This window comes from Bombina bombina, chromosome 2 (genome assembly GCF_027579735.1).
Source record: "Bombina bombina isolate aBomBom1 chromosome 2, aBomBom1.pri, whole genome shotgun sequence".
NCBI lineage: Eukaryota > Metazoa > Chordata > Amphibia > Anura > Bombinatoridae > Bombina > Bombina bombina.
Window position 1 is genome coordinate 364,587,345 of NC_069500.1, and position 17,740 is coordinate 364,605,084.

General features: G+C 40.9%; 1 protein-coding gene across 1 annotated transcript in view; it reads right to left on the reverse strand.

Annotated features, from left to right (window-relative positions):
- The window catches only part of MPHOSPH9 (M-phase phosphoprotein 9), an 855,600-nt gene that overhangs the window by 326,711 nt on the left and 511,149 nt on the right, over positions 1-17,740 (reverse strand). Inside the window, exon 12 of the mRNA XM_053699773.1 lies at positions 1,629-1,844. Coding sequence (XP_053555748.1) covers positions 1,629-1,844 — 216 coding nt within the window. The remainder of the gene's footprint in view (positions 1-1,628; positions 1,845-17,740) is intronic.

Sequence of the window (17,740 nt, forward strand, 5' to 3'; positions counted from 1 at the left end):
ATGCTCCATCTACAAAACCACACCTATTCATAAAGAAAATAATTAACACAATTTTTTTATTTTCAAAAGGCACACTAATAATGGGAGGATTTAAATATCACATTGCACCCAGAAGTAGACTGTTATTCTACACACTCGTCAATACCTACATCCACAATACAGAAAACAAACTCTTCTGAAACAACTCACTGTGAAATATATATGGAGAGCACTACATCCAACAACAAAAGATTACACGTTTTATTCCTACCCCCATAAGGTTTATAAATGTATTGACTAGGTATTTACAGATGTCACAGGACTAGGCATGTTTAGATCGGCAAAGATATCCTCAGTATCATAGTCTGATCATAACTTGGTGAACTGTGAATTCATATGACCTTCTAAACTCATTAGAGACTTAATATGGAAACTAGATGACTGTATGCTACATGACTTAAAAATAAGACTTAAACTAACAGAACGCATCACTGAATATTTTCAAATAAACACAGCATCCAACACCTCCCCCCAGAGTAATTGGGAAGCGCACACAACCGTCATAAGAGGGGAATTAATTGCCCAAAAATCCAGTTTAACTCAGAAGAGAAAAAACAACGGCCTACTGATTCACACATTTTGGAAACTTTATCCACCAAAAGACAGGAACTGGCCTCCTTGCTAAACAAGGAGATTAACAGACAACATTTATTATTAAAACAGCAAACACATGTGACCCATAACAAACCAGGAAGTTCTCTAGCCAGGCTTATAAAGAAAAAATCCAAAGCCACTTATATACTACATGTTAAGGACATGGACACTTCCAACATACATCCCACTCCATAGCCTCAAAGTTCAGGAAATACTTTCATGACTTATATAATCTAGCATCTCAAAAATCCCATAAGCATCCCTCCCCACAACGCTCCAGACAGGGAAATCACCTGGCACTGGCTTTACTTGTTCTTACTACACTAAGTTTCACGATTCACTTCTCCCTCATCTACTGCTATATTTTAACTCTATAGATGAAACACACTCATTTTCTAAATCGGCACTGGAAGACCATATTATAATGATTCTAAAACCAGGGAAATACTCGGATAACCCACCCACTAACCGCTCCATATCCTTACTAAACGCAGATGTAAAAATGTATTCTAGAATTTTAGCGACAATATTAAACAGTTTCCTACCAGACCTTATTTACCCAGACCAAGTTGGGTTCATCCCAGGTATGGAGGCAAAAGATAGCATGGTCAGGGCCTTAAATCTAATATATTATGCACAAGAACAGGAGATACCGCTGGTCATCCTATACACAGACGCGGAAAAGGCCTTTAACCGTATTGAATGGGATTTTCTCTGATATACATTAGAAAAAAGCCCTATCTGGGAGCTTACCGGGCAGCTCTGAGGACCTGGCACGCCTGCATTGCACTTATATTTATTTTATCCTACACATGTGAATAAGCCTTTTTTATTCCTGTTTGTATTCATCCATTTTTCTAATATACTACACCATGAGGCTCCTCCTATGTTATGTTTGCTTTTTAAAATGGTATGTTCCGTTTGAATTACAAAAGAAAATGTTTGGGTTTCATATCCCTTCAAAATAATACAGAATGCAAAAATGTTCTAAGTACATTTTGGAACATTTTGTGTTCTTGCTTAATTTGAGCATCTTTATTGTCGGACATCTTGAAAGCGTTCTTAAAAGCCTCTTCAACTTCTCGTAGCTTGGACTTTAATCGACTAATTGAGTTCTCTTTCTCTTTTCCTTTTACTCTCAAATCTTCAATACACTCTTGCAGTGATTTTCTAGCACTGTTGGCCGACTGATATCGTTCTTTCCATTCAGTCTAGAAGAAATGCAGGAATAAATTAACAAAGGAGTCTAAATACACAAGATATTTCCTTTAAAAAGCAGAGTATGCTAAAATGCAAAGTGGATACAAATCAATGATTTTTTTAAAAATTATTTCCTTCCTGGAAGGGAGAGTCCACAACTTAATTTCTTACTGTTGTTAAATAAAACACCTGGCCACCAGGAGGAGGCAAAGACACCCAAGCCAAAGGCTTAAATATCCCTCCCACTTCTCCTATCTCCCAGTCATTCTGCCGAGGGAACAAGGAAAAGTAGGAGAAACATCAGGATATAAAGGTGCCAGAAGAAATAATATAAAAAGGGAGCCGCCCATCAAAAAATAAATTACGGGTGGGGTCGTGGACTCTCCCTGCCAGGAAGGAAAGGAATTTATCAGGTAAGTATAAATTATGTTTTCCTTCCATAAAGCAGGGAGATTCCACAACTTAATTCCTTACTGTTAGGAAAAATATAGCCAAGCTCAAGAGGACACTGAATAAATAACGGGAGGTAACAATAGGGTGGACCCTATTCTGAGGGCACCACAGCCTGCAAAACTTTCCTACAGAAAGCTGCTTCACATCAAACTTGTAAAATTTAGAAAAAGTGTGTAAGGAGGACCAGGTAGCCGACTTACAAATCTGATCCAAAGAGGCTTCGTTCTTAAAAGCCCAGGGGGAAGCCACTGCTCTAGTGGAATGAGCCGTTATCCTCTCAGGAGGCTGTCACCCTGCTGTCTCATAAGCTAAGAGGATAACACTCCTCAACCAGAAAGATAGGGAAGTTGTAGTAGCCTTCTGCCCCTTACATTTTCCCGTATAGATGACAAACAAAGAGGAAGATTGTCTGAATTCCTTAGTAGCCTTAAGATAGAACTTCAAGGCACAAACCACATACAGATTGTGAAGCAAGCGTTTCTTCGCTGAAGAAGGATTAGGACACAAGGAAGGAACAACAATTTCTTGATTAATGTAACGTTCCGACACCACCTTAGGGAGGAACCCTAATTTAGTATGTAAAACCGCCTTATCAGCATGGAAAACACAATTTATGCTTACCTGATAAATTTATTTCTCTTGTGGTGTATCCAGTCCACGGATCATCCATTACTTGTGGGATATTCTCATTCCCAACAGGAAGTTGCAAGAGGACACCCACAGCAGAGCTGTAATATAGCTCCTCCGCTAACTGTCATAGTCAGTCATTCGACCGAAAACAAGCCGAGAAAGGAGGAACCATAGGGTGCAGTGGTTACTGTAGTTTAAATTTAAAAATTACCTGCCTTAAAATGACAGGGCGGGCCGTGGACAGGATACACCACAAGAGAAATAAATTTATCAGGTAAGCATAAATTGTGTTTTCTCTTGTAAGGTGTATCCAGTCCACGGATCATCCATTACTTGTGGGATACCAATACCAAAGCTAAAGTACACGGATGAAGGGAGGGACAAGGCAGGAACTTAAATGGAAGAAGCCACTGCCTGTAAAACCTTTCTCCCAAATATAGCCTCCGAAGAAGCAAAAGTATCAAATTTGTAAAATTTTGAAAAAATATGAAGCGAAGACCAAGTCGTCGCCTTGCAAATCTGATCAAAAGAAGCCTCATTTTTAAAGGCCCAAGTGGAAGCCACAGCTCTAGTGGAATGAGCTGTAATCCTTTCAGGAGGTTGCTGTCCAGCAGTCTCATAGGCTAAGCGGATTAAGCTTCTTAGTCAAAAAGAAAAAGAGGTTGCCGAAGCCTTTTGACCTCTCCTCTGTCCAGAGTAAACAAACAAAGCAGATGTTTGACGAAAATCTTTAGTAGCTTGTAAGTAAAACTTTAAAGCACGGACCACGTCCAAATTGTGTAACACAAGGATGGAACAACAATCTCTTGATTGATATTCTTGTTAGATACCACCTTAGGTAAGAACCCAGGTTTGGTACGCAGGACTACCTTATCCGTATGAAAAACCAGATAAGGAGAATCACATTGTAAGGCAGATAGCTCAGAGACTCTACGAGCCGAGGAAATAGCTACCAAAAAAAGAACTTTCCAAGATAAAAGCTTGATATCTATGGAATGAAGAGGTTCAAACGGAACTCCTTGAAGAACCTTAAGAACCAAGTTTAAGCTCCATGGTGGAGCAACAGGTTTAAACACAGGCTTGATTCTAACTAAAGCCTGACAAAATGCCTGAACGTCTGGAACATCTGCCAGACGCTTAACTAGCTGACAATCCTTTTTCCAAACCTTCTTGGAGAAAAGATAATATACTAGCAATCCTGACCTTACTCCATGAGTAACCATTGGATTCACACCAATAAAGATATCTACGCCATACCTTATGGTAAATTTTCCTGGTGACAGGCTTTCGTGCCTGTATTAAGGTATCAATAACTGACTCGGAGAAGCCACGCTTTGATAAAATCAAGCGTTCAATCTCCAGGCAGTCAGCCTCAGAGAAATTAGATTTGGATGGTTGAAAGGACCCTGAAGTAGAAGGTCCTGTTTCAGAGGCAGAGACCATGGTGGAAAGGATGACATGTCCACTAGATCTGCATACCAGGTCCTGCGTGGCCACGCAGGTGCTATCAGAATCACCGATGCTCTCTCCTGCTTGATCTTGGCAATCAGTCGAGGGAGCAGAGGAAACGGTGGAAACACATAAGCCAGGTTGAAAGACCAGGGCGCTGCTAGAGCATCTATCAGTGTCGCCTTGGGATCCCTGGACCTGGATCCGTTACACGGAAGCTTGGCGTTCTGGCGAGACGCCATGAGATCCAGTTCTGGTTTGCCCCAACGATGAATCAGTTGTGCAAATGCCTCCGGATGGAGTTCCCACTCTCCCGGATGAAAAGTCTGACGACTTAGAAAATCCGCCTCCCAGTGCTCTACACCTGGGATATGGATAGCTGATAGGTGGCAAGAGTGAATCTCTGCCCAGTGAATTATTTTTGAAACTTCTAACATCTCTAGGGAACTTCTCGTTCCCCCTTGATGGTTGATGTAAGCTACAGTCGTGATGTTGTCCGACTGAAATCTGATGTACCTCAGAGTTGCTAAATGAGGCCAAGCCTGAAGAGCCTTGAATATCACTCTTAGTTCCAGAATATTTAATGGAAGGAGAGACTCCTCCTGAGTCCACGATCCCTGAGCCTTCAGGGAGTCTCAGACTGCACCCCAACCTAGAAGGCTGGCATCTGTCGTTACAATTGTCCAATCTGGCCTGCGAAAGTTCATACCTTTGGAGAGATGGACCCGAGATAGCCACCAGAGAAGAGAATCTCTGGTCTCTTGATCCAGATTTAGTAAAGGGGACAAATCTGTGTAATCCCCATTCCACTGACTGAGCATGCATAATTGCAGCGGTCTGAGATGAAGGCGCGCAAACGGAACTTTTTCCATTGCCGCTACCATTAAGCCGATTACCTCCATGCACTGAGCCACCGAAGAGCGCGGAATAGAATGGAGAACACGGCAAGAATTTAGAAGTTTTGATAACCTGGGCTCCGTCAGGTAAATTTTCATATAAAAAACGGTACTGTGCCTTTAAGAGAAACAAATTTTGTCAAAATTTGAAAAACAGTGAAAAAAGGCAGTAAATCAAACGAAATTTTTACAGTGTATGTAATAGGTTAGCAGAGCATTGCACCGACTTGCAAATGGATGATTAACCCCTTAATGCAAAAAACGGATCAAAAAAACAAAATAAACGTTTTTTAAACAGTCACAGCAACTGCCACAGCTCAACTGTGGCCCTACCTTCCTCAATAAACGACTTTTGAAGCCTTTAGAGCCCTTCAGAGATGTCCTATAGCATGCAGGGGACTGCTGAGAGAAGCTGAATGTCTCTGTCTGTAATTTTAACTACGCAAAAAAGCGCTAAAATAGGCCCCTCCCACTCATACTACAACAGTGGAAAGCCTCAGGAAACTGTTTCTAGGCAAAAATCAAGCCAGCCATGTGGAAAAAACTAGGCCCCAATAAGTTTTATCACCAAAGCATATATAAAAACGATTAAACATACCAGCAAACGTTTTATATTGCCATATTAACAGAGTATATATCTCTGGTAGTAAGCCTGATACAAGTCGCTATTAAATCACTGTTTTTAGGCTTAACTTACATTAATCAGGTACCAGCAGCATTTTCTAGTCCCTAGAAAAACTTAAAACTGCACATACCTCAATAGCAGGATAACCTGCACACCATTCTCCCTCTGAAGTTACCTCACTCCTCAGACATATGTGAGAACAGCAGTGGATCTTAGTTACAAGCTGCTAAGATCATAGAAAACGCAGGCAGATTCTTCTTCTAAATACTGCCTGAGATAAAATAGTACAACTCCGGTACTATTTGAAAATAACAAACTTTTGATTGAAGAAAAAACTAACTATATTTTACCACTCTCCTCTTACTACCTCCATCTTTGTTGAGAGTTGCAAGAGAATGACTGGATATGGCAGTTAGGGGAGGAGCTATATAACAGCTCTGCTGTGGGTTTCCTCTTGCAACTTCCTGTTGGGAAGGAGAATATCCCACAAGTAATGGATGATCCGTGGACTGGATACACCTTACAAGAGAAATCTAGTTGCGTAGTACTGTGCAACTAGATTGTATTTTTAACTCCTCCCACCCAGCGCGCTGCTCAGAGGAAGATGCTTCCATTCTAAAGCCAGCAGAGGTTGGTATAGTCTTGGCTTGAAATAGTGGAATTAAAGTAAATAAAAAAGAAAATCTTAAAAAATGTTGTTCTCATATTTCATTTATTTTCTTCCATTTACATGTCTATTTGTAGTAGTATTCCTAATTGCTTCAGATGGACTTACATCACTGTTTGTCTTCCTCCCCTCCATCTTCTTTTTTTTTTTATTAAATATGAATTATTTTTCATTCTAATAATTTACCCGCACACAAAGCCATTCCACCTGAATTCCATTAATTGCCATCAAGCAGATCAGCCATATCCCACCAGTATTATAGTAATTGCCAGTAACATCAGTCATGGTTAGCTCACATCCATATTGAGAGCTTTCTGATATAAACTTAATTTATAATTCCAATGTCTATCCATGACCATAAGTAGTTTTGAATATTTCCTAACTGGGGAGGTCACTTGGAAGTCTTGTGGTCCTTTTAAACATAATTATTTTTTCCCCCCACTTTCTGCCTCTCTGTTTTCATCTAAAAAGTTGGCACTCACCCTTCATCTGTTATTTGGAAGTATTCTCTCAGTTCTGTCATTCAGTTAGTTAATTCCAAAAAATAATTCTTAAAAATGTTTAAATATATACATAATGTAAACTTGGCTATGGTTATACTAGTTATGTACAGTATGTGTGTGTGTATATGTATAGATACACATTATAGAGGTTTGTACCTTTAAAAAAAAAAAAAAAATCATGTTAGTGGTCCACGGTATTCAAAATTGTGAGTTTAGTGGTCCCTGATGTCTGAAAGGTTGGCGACCCCTGCTTTAGAGTGTGGATCCACAGATTACATAAATAAAATATTTAACTGTGTGTTTTGCAGACTTGTATCTGTGACCAACCTCCAGCTCAGCATTGCAATTCTTGTATGAATCATTTATGCTTGCAAACTAACCTACTGCTGTTTTTGCCTCTAAAGAAATCTGCCCTCCATCTGTCCGTTCCATACAATGCAGGGTTTTAGATTTTTGCCCCAGGATTTAAAGATTTGGTGCGCTCAATTTATGAGATGTTGGCGGCTATGCCCCCCCAAGTAAGTGCTCAACATTTATTTATCTCAATCCACCTACAGTCAGTTTAACTTGACAAGATCAGATCAGCTAAATAACTTTTCCAAAGGTGGACGTTACAATTTTCACTTTAGCTTTTCGCACTACCATTCCCTTAGAAGATAGTACATCTTATAAGGACCATATGAACTGAAAGTTGGAGTCCTTTCACAGAAAGGCATTTTAGCAACCAAGTTTCCTATACAAGCCAGATTTTTGCTTTGCTTATGTTGCAGCAGTCTTCACTCTTTGGTGTGACATTTTAACTGTTTAAATATTAGATGATAACTTATGGAGTTGTTCAACATTGTTTGAAACCTCAAAGGTCAGTTAATGTCTTCTCTTCTGATATATTCAACTTCAATGCTAAGAATATGGCGTTAGCAATTTCGGCCAGAGGGGCCTTGTGGTTGAAATGGTGGTCAGTTCACATGTTTTTCAAATGTAGACTTATCTTTTCCATTTCTAGGAATGCTTTTGTTTGGTACTGGTCTAGCTGCCATTATTTTTGCTGTTACTAGGAAAAAAACATAATTTATGCTTACCTGATAAATTCCTTTCTTCTGTAGTGTGATCAGTCCACGGGTCATCATTACTTCTGGGATATTACTCCTCCCCAACAGGAAGTGCAAGAGGATTCACCCAGCAGAGCTGCATATAGCTCCTCCCCTCTACGTCACTCCCAGTCATTCGACCAAGGACCAACGAGAAAGGAAAAGCCAAGGGTGAAGTGGTGACTGGAGTATAAATTAAAAAATATTTACCTGCCTTAAAAACAGGGCGGGCCGTGGACTGATCACACTACAGAAGAAAGGAATTTATCAGGTAAGCATAAATTATGTTTTCTTCTGTTAAGTGTGATCAGTCCACGGGTCATCATTACTTCTGGGATACCAATACCAAAGCAAAAGTACACGGATGACGGGAGGGATAGGCAGGCTCTTTATACAGGAGGAACCACTGCCTGAAGAACCTTTCTCCCAAAAATAGCCTCCGATGAAGCAAAAGTGTCAAATTTGTAAAATTTGGAAAAAGTATGAAGCGAAGACCAAGTTGCAGCCTTGCAAATCTGTTCAACAGAGGCCTCATTCTTGAAGGCCCAAGTGGAAGCCACAGCTCTAGTAGAATGAGCTGTAATTCTTTCAGGAGGCTGCTGTCCAGCAGTCTCATAAGCTAAACGAATTATGCTACGAAGCCAAAAAGAAAGAGAGGTAGAGGAAGCTTTTTGACCTCTCCTCTGCCCAGAGTAAATGACAAACAGAGAAGATGTTTGTCGAAATTCCTTAGTTGCCTGTAAGTAAAATTTTAGAGCACGGACTACATCCAGGTTGTGCAGAAGACGTTCCTTCTTTGAAGAAGGATTTGGGCATAAAGAAGGAACAACAATCTCTTGATTGATATTCCTGTTAGTAACTACCTTAGGTAAGAACCCAGGTTTAGTACGCAGGACTACCTTATCCGAATGAAAAATCAAATAAGGAGAATCACAATGTAAGGCTGATAATTCAGAGACTCTTCGAGCCGAGGAAATAGCCATTAAAAATAGAACTTTCCAAGATAACAACTTTATATCAATGGAATGAAGGGGTTCAAACGGAACGCCCTGTAAAACATTAAGAACAAGGTTTAAACTCCATGGTGGAGCAACAGTTTTAAACACAGGCTTAATCCTGGCCAAAGCCTGACAAAAAGCCTGGACGTCAGGAACTTCTGACAGACGTTTGTGTAACAGAATGGACAGAGCTGAGATCTGTCCCTTTAATGAACTAGCAGATAAACCCTTTTCTAAACCTTCTTGTAGAAAAGACAATATCCTAGGAATCCTAACCTTACTCCAAGAGTAACCTTTGGATTCACACCAATATAGGTATTTACGCCATATCTTATGGTAAATCTTTCTGGTAACAGGTTTCCTAGCCTGTATTAAGGTATCAATAACTGACTCAGAAAACCCACGTCTTGATAAAATCAAGCGTTCAATTTCCAAGCAGTCAGCTTCAGAGAAGTTAGATTTTGATGTTTGAAGGGACCCTGTATCAGAAGGTCCTGTTTCAGAGGTAGAGACCAAGGTGGACAGGATGACATGTCCACCAGGTCTGCATACCAAGTCCTGCGTGGCCACGCAGGTGCTATTAGAATCACTGATGCTCTCTCTTGTTTGATTCTGGCAATCAATCGAGGAAGCAACGGGAAGGGTGGAAACACGTAAGCCATCCTGAAGTCCCAAGGTGCTGTCAGAGCATCTATCAGGACTGCTCCTGGATCCCTGGATCTGGACCCGTAACGAGGAAGCTTGGCGTTCTGTCGAGACGCCATGAGATCTATCTCTGGTTTGCCCCAACGTCGAAGTATTTGGGCAAAGACCTCCGGATGAAGTTCCCACTCCCCCGGATGAAAAGTCTGACGACTTAAGAAATCCGCCTCCCAGTTCTCCACTCCCGGGATGTGGATTGCTGACAGGTGGCAAGAGTGAGACTCTGCCCAGCGAATTATCTTTGATACTTCCATCATAGCTAGGGAGCTTCTTGTCCCTCCCTGATGGTTGATGTAAGCTACAGTCGTGATGTTGTCCGACTGAAACCTGATGAACCCCCGAGTTGTCAACTGGGGCCAAGCCAGGAGGGCATTGAGAACTGCTCTCAATTCCAGAATGTTTATTGGCAGGAGACTCTCCTCCTGACTCCATTGTCCCTGAGCCTTCAGAGAATTCCAGACGGCACCCCAACCTAGAAGGCTGGCGTCTGTTGTTACAATTGTCCAGTCTGGTCTGCTGAATGGCATCCCCCTGGACAGATGTGGCCGAGAAAGCCACCATAGAAGAGAATTTCTGGTCTCTTGATCCAGATTCAGAGAAGGGGATAAGTCTGAGTAATCCCCATTCCACTGACTTAGCATGCACAGTTGCAGTGGTCTGAGGTGTAAGCGTGCAAAGGGTACTATGTCCATTGCCGCTACCATTAAGCCGATTACCTCCATGCATTGAGCCACTGACGGGTGTTGAATGGAATGAAGGGTGCGGCAAGCACTTTGAAGTCTTGTTAGCCTGTCCTCTGTCAGGTAAATCTTCATTTCTACAGAATCTATAAGAGTCCCCAGGAAGGGAACTCTTGTGAGTGGAACGAGAGAACTTTTCTTTTCGTTCACCTTCCATCCATGTGACCTTAGAAATGCCAGCACTAACTCTGTATGAGACTTGGCAGTTTGAAAGCTTGAAGCTTGTATCAGAATGTCGTCTAGGTATGGAGCTACCGAGATTCCCCGCGGTCTTAGTACCGCCAGAAGAGCCCCCAGAACCTTTGTGAAGATTCTTGGAGCTGTAGCCAATCCGAATGGAAGAGCCACAAACTGGTAATGCCTGTCTAGGAAGGCAAACCTTAGGTACCGATAATGATCTTTGTGAATCGGTATGTGAAGGTAAGCATCTTTTAAATCTACAGTGGTCATGTACTGACCCTCTTGGATCATAGGTAAAATTGTCCGAATAGTCTCCATCTTGAACGATGGAACTCTTAGGAATTTGTTTAGGATCTTTAAGTCCAGGATTGGTCTGAAAGTTCCCTCTTTTTTGGGAACCACAAACAGATTTGAGTAAAACCCCTGTCCCTGTTCCGATCGTGGAACTGGATGGATTACTCCCATTAACAAGAGCTCTTGTACGCAGCGTAGAAACGCCTCTTTCTTTGTCTGGATTGTTGACAATCTTGACAGATGAAATCTCTCTCTTGGAGGAGAGTATTTGAAGTCCAGAAGGTATCCCTGAGATATTATCTCTAGCGCCCAGGGATCCTGAACATCTCTTGCCCAAGCCTGGGCGAAGAGAGAAAGTCTGCCCCCCACTAGATCCGATCCCGGATCGGGGGCCCTCAATTCATGCTGTTTTAGGGGCAGCAGCAGGTTTCCTAGTCTGCTTGCCCTTGTTCCAGGACTGGTTAGGTTTCCAGCCCTGTCTGTAGCGAGCAACAGCTCCTTCCTGTTTTGGTGCAGAGGAAGTTGATGCTGCTCCTGCTTTGAAATTACGAAAGGAACGAAAATTAGACTGTCTAGTCTTGGCTTTGGCTTTGTCCTGAGGCAGGGCATGGCCTTTACCTCCTGTAATGTCAGCGATAATCTCTTTCAACCCGGGCCCGAATAAGGTCTGCCCTTTGAAAGGTATATTAAGCAATTTAGACTTAGAAGTAACATCAGCTGACCAGGATTTTAGCCACAGCGCCCTGCGTGCCTGAATGGCGAATCCTGAATTCTTCGCCGTAAGTTTAGTAAGATGTACTACGGCCTCCGAAATGAATGAATTAGCTAGTTTAAGGACTCTAAGCCTGTCCGTAATGTCGTCCAGAGTAGCTGAACCAATGTTCTCTTCCAGAGACTCAATCCAGAATGCCGCTGCAGCCGTGATCGGCGCAATGCATGCAAGGGGTTGCAATATAAAACCTTGTTGAACAAACATTTTCTTAAGGTAACCCTCTAACTTTTTATCCATTGGATCTGAAAAAGCACAGCTATCCTCCACCGGGATAGTGGTACGCTTAGCTAAGGTAGAAACTGCTCCCTCCACCTTAGGGACCGTTTGCCATAAGTCCCTTGTGGTGGCGTCTATTGGAAACATTTTTCTAAATATCGGAGGGGGTGAGAACGGCACACCGGGTCTATCCCACTCCTTAGTAACAATTTCAGTAAGTCTCTTAGGTATAGGAAAAACCTCAGTACTCGTCGGTACCGCAAAATATTTATCCAACCTACACATTTTCTCTGGTATTGCAACTGTGTTACAATCATTCAGAGCCGCTAACACCTCCCCTAGTAATACACGGAGGTTTTCCAGTTTAAATTTAAAATTTGAAATATCTGAATCCAGTCTGTTTGGATCAGAACCGTCACCCACAGAATGAAGTTCTCCGTCCTCATGTTCTGCCACCTGTGACGCAGTGTCTGACATGGCCCTAATATTATCAGCGCACTCTGTTCTCACCCCAGAGTGATCACGCTTACCTCTTAGTTCTGGTAATTTAGCCAAAACCTCAGTCATAACAGTAGCCATATCCTGTAATGTGATTTGTAATGGCCGCCCAGATGTACTCGGCGCTACAATATCACGCACCTCCCTCTGAGCGGGAGATGTAGGTACTGACACGTGAGGCGAGTTAGTCGGCATAACTCTCCCCTCGTTGTTTGGTGAAATTTGTTCAATTTGTACAGATTGACTTTTATTTAGAGTAGCATCAATACAGTTAGTACATAAATTTCTATTGGGCTCCACTTTGGCATTGCAACAAATGACACAGGTATCATCCTCTGAATCAGACATGTTTAACATACTAGCAAATAAACTTGCAACTTGGAAATACAATTCAATTAGAATAATATTAAAACGTACTGTGCCTTTAAGAAGCACAGAAGATCTATGACAGTTGAAAATTAATAAATTGAAACAGTTATAGCCTCAATCCTTGTAAACAACACAACTTTAGCAAAGGTTTAATCCCATTAGCAAAGATAACAAATTCTGAAAGCAGGAAACAAATTACAGAATAAACGTTTTTTATCTCAGTCAAACTATAATTCTCACAGCTCTGCTGAGAGAAATTACCTCCCTCAAAATAAGTTTTGAAGACCCCTGAGCTCTGTAGAGATGAACCGGATCATGCAGGGAATACAATGAGTTGCTGACTGAAATATTTGATGCGTAGTAAAAGCGCCAAAAAAACGGCCCCTCCCCCTCACACACAGCAGTGAGGGAGAACAGAAACTGTCAGAAAACAGATTAAGCAACTGCCAAGTGGAAAAATAGTGCCCAAACATTTATTCACTCAGTACCTCAGCAAATGAAAACGATTTTACATTCCAGCAAAAACGTTAAACATAATCTCTAGTTATTAAACAGCTTTATGTATTTCTTATCAGTGTAATTCTAGTGAAGTACCATTCCCCAGAATACTGAAGTGTAAAGTATACATACATGACATTATATCGGTATGGCAGGATTTTCTCATCAATTCCATTGTCAGAAAATAAAAACTGCTACATACCTCTATGCAGATTCATCTGCCCGCTGTCCCCTGATCTGAAGTTTACCTCTCCTCAGATGGCCGAGAAACAGCAATATGATCTTAACTACTCCGGCTAAAATCATAACAAAAACTCTGGTAGATTCTTCTTCAAACTCTGCCAGAGAGATAATAACACACTCCGGTGCTATTTTAAAATAACAAACTTTTGATTGAAGATATAAAACTAAGTATAATCACCATAGTCCTCTCACACATCCTATCTAGTCGTTGGGTGCAAGAGAATGACTGGGAGTGACGTAGAGGGGAGGAGCTATATGCAGCTCTGCTGGGTGAATCCTCTTGCACTTCCTGTTGGGGAGGAGTAATATCGCAGAAGTAATGATGACCCGTGGACTGATCACACTTAACAGAAGAAAGGGGCTTTTTTTCTCTCTTGTGACAAGAAGTCTAAGGGAAAACAGAGCAAATAGTGATTTCCGTTCCTTTAGTCAATCTAGGAACCAAAATTCTTCCTCCCCTTTACAGAAAGAACTATCATTTGGATCCTCTTGCAAATTCATTCTCAGTTGGAACAAAGCCAAATAGTCAAAAAAGACTTCTTCCTTTATTAAATCAGATCAGTATGAAGGCTGCCCCTGATCCAGATACACTTAGGGCAGAAGGTCTGGTCACAATCTGTCCAAGATCCATGGGTTATAATCTTATTTTTTCCTATGAATACAGACTAGGCTTTATACCAAGGCTTACCAGAATAAAGTTTCTCCCGTTTCATGTTCCAAAGGACCCTGTTTAGGTAAACGCCTTTGTCTCTCTGCTCTGGATCAAGTTTTTGTTTGTGATCATTCTAGTATCTGTGTCGGAACAAGGCCAAGGTTTTTATTCCAATCTTTTTGTTGCTCATAACAAGGAGGTGACTTACAGACCTAGTATAGATTTCTAAACTTTGAACAAGTTTCTCAGGGATCCTACTTTAAAAATGTATACCTTCCTGTCTATTCTTTATGTTCAGCAGGGGCATTATATGTTAATGTTAGTTTTGAAGGATGCTTACCTTCAAATTTCTATCCACATTGACCATCAGTTTCAGTTGTCTTTTGGGACAAACTCTTTTCGTTGGTTTAGCTTCAACTCCCAGAATTTGTATTACGGTATTTTGGTGGTTCCTTGCCTGGGTGATATTTTGGTTTAGGCTCCATCTTTTTGCTTAGCAGTATCTCATTTCAACAGACTTTTGTTGTTTCTTTGCAAACTTGGTAAGATAATCAATATTCCAAAGAGTTCTCTATTTCCTCAAATCAGAGTCTTTTTTTCTTTTTCTTCTAGGAGTCGATGTAGACTCAATTTCAATGAGAGAGAGTGTGTGCAATATTTCAGTGTTTCCAATCCTGTAGTAGCTCTGCATGGAGATATTAGGTCTGATTATTACAGCATTAGATGTATTCCTTTTGCACAGTTTCCCATGAGTCCTTTTCATCCTTTGACAATCGTGCAAGGACTTCACTCAATTTTCTCTGAGAATCCTTTTGGATTCCAAACAAATCAGTCCCTGTCAGTCCTTTTTTATTGGGGCTTTCTTAGGTTGGGGTTGCAGTTTGGGGGCTCGGGAGAACACAGGGAGAGTTTAGTTTCTTCAGGAGGCGAGATTACCAATAATTTTCTTGGAACTCCGTGAAATCTTCAGGGCCCTTCAGAGCTAGCCTCTTCTGAAAAGAGAGACTTATCTGTGTTTACAATCAGACAATGTCACAGCAGTGGTTTACATCATCAAGGGAAAGCTGCTTGTTTTCCATTTTTTTAATCTAGATCTTGCTTAACTTGAGGGCTTCGAGATTTAACATCTATTTTTTGATTCTTGGATGCTGCAATGTATACTTTGTATGTATCCATTTTTCAGGCAAGAAAGCCTGTTATGAGAAAATAATATCACAAGATTTGGAACGTTTTTCCTTCCTGTTGTGAAAAATACGTTTTTAGAATTCCAGAAATACTTCAATATATGGAAAAAGGTTTAGATAAAGGTTTATCTGCTAGCTCTTTTAAGGGTCATTCTGTGCTTTTTCACAAGAAAATTGCCAAGCATCCTAACATTTAAATCTTTATTCAAGCTTTAGTCAGGTTTAAACCAGTCATTAAATCTTTCTCTTCCTTTGAAATTTCTTTTGTTTTAAGAGTTCCCCCCCCCCCCCCCCCCCCAGGTCTTTCCTTTTGAACCCATGTATAGTTTGGACATTCAGATTCTGTTTCAGAAGGTCTTGTTATTATTAGCAATATCTTCTAACAGAAAATTTAAGTGTTAATATGTTTTATCGGAAGTGGTTTATTCGGAGAGCTTCTATCAGAAGATTGTAGTTCCTTCCTTTTCTTAATCCACAAATTTCATGAGAGAGGTTCATCCAATATTTAGTTGTAGCGAGAGCTTTTCTACTTAGAAGCTTCTAAGATTTTGAGACAATCCAAATTTATTTGTATTGTTCTCTTTTTCCTCTGATCCACAAAAAGGTCAAAAGGCCATATATTTTTATTCAGAAGGAGGGAAAGTATTTTCCAAGAATGCTTTACAGCCCATTCTACAAGATAAGTTTCCACTTTGTGTTTTCAAAGAATGAGGCTTCGGATGATCAAAATTTTAAGGCAGCAACATTGTTTTCCTTTTGTAATTTTACTGTATTCAACCTTTTTAATGTGTTTACTTCTTCTGAAGCATTTTTTGGGAGGAAAGTCCTCCAAGCAGCTGCCTGCCTTTAAAAAAATAATAATTTTCTCCCGCCTAATTACTCGTGGACTCCACAACTTGTGTATTAGTTAACAGAAGTAATGGCTTGTGTACTCTCACCACTTTTATGAAAGGCAACATAATTTATGCTTACCTGATAAATTTGTTTCTTTCATGGTGGTGAGAGTCCATGAGACCCACACAATTTTACTAAATTTAATTACTTTTTCCTGGCGGTAGTTTTAGTTTGCACCACATTTTCCCTGCTTTGTCAGCTCCTACTTTTCTACTTCTCCTTGGTTGGCTCTAAATCAGACTAACATTCTCTCAGAGTTTTGGGAATCTTTGCCTACTCCTAGTGGCCAGGAGTATAATCCCCAGAAGTAATGGCTTGTGCACTCTTATCACCAAGATAGAAATTCATTTATCAGGTATGCATAAATTATATTTTTCATGTTGCACTACTACCATAAATGGCATACAGATATTTTACTATGCCTCTTAAAAGGGATGTTAAAGTAATTTATTTACTAGAAAAACACAAATTATGCTTACCTGATCATTTCATTCCCATCTGTATGGGAAGAGTCCACAGCTGCATTCCTTACTTGTGGGAAATACTGAACCTGGCCACCTGGAGGAGTCAAAGACACCCCAGCCAAAGGTTTAAATACCTCCCCCACTTCCTCATAACCCCAGTCATTCTGCCAAGGGAACAAGGAACAGTAGGAAAAATATCAGGGTGAAAAAGGTGCCAGAAAGAAAAATTTCAAATTTAGGGCCGCCCATCGGAGAACATGGGCGGGAGCTGTGGACTCTTCCCATACAGATGGAAATTAAATTATCAGGTAAGCATAATTTTTGTTTTACATCTTAATATGGGAAGAGTCCACAGCTACATTCCTAACTTGTGGGAAACATATACACAAGCTCTAGAGTACACGGAATGCTAACAGGAGGGAAAAAAGAGAGACGGACCCTAATCTGAGGGCACCACAGCCTGCAAAACCTCACCCCCAAAGGCTGCTTCAGTAGAAGCAAAAACATCAAACTTGTAAAATTTTGGAAAAAGTATGTAAGGAAAACCAGATAGCCGCCTTACAAATCTGATCCATAGAGGCCTCATTTTTGAAGGCCCAAGAAAAAAACCACAGCTCTCGTAGAATGAGCCGTAATCCTCAGAGGAGGATTATGTCCCCCCGTTTCTATGCTAAACGGATAACACTCCTCAGACAAAAAGATAAGGAAGTCGAGGTGGCCCTCTGACCCCTACGCTTCCCGAAAAAGAGAACAAACAGAGAAAGAGGTTTGTCTAAATTCCTTTGTAGCCCGAAGATAGAAATTCAAGGCACAAACCACATCCAGAAATACGTTGTAAACCTTCCGTCGACGAAGAAGGATTAGGACATAAGAAAGGAACCACAATCTCTTG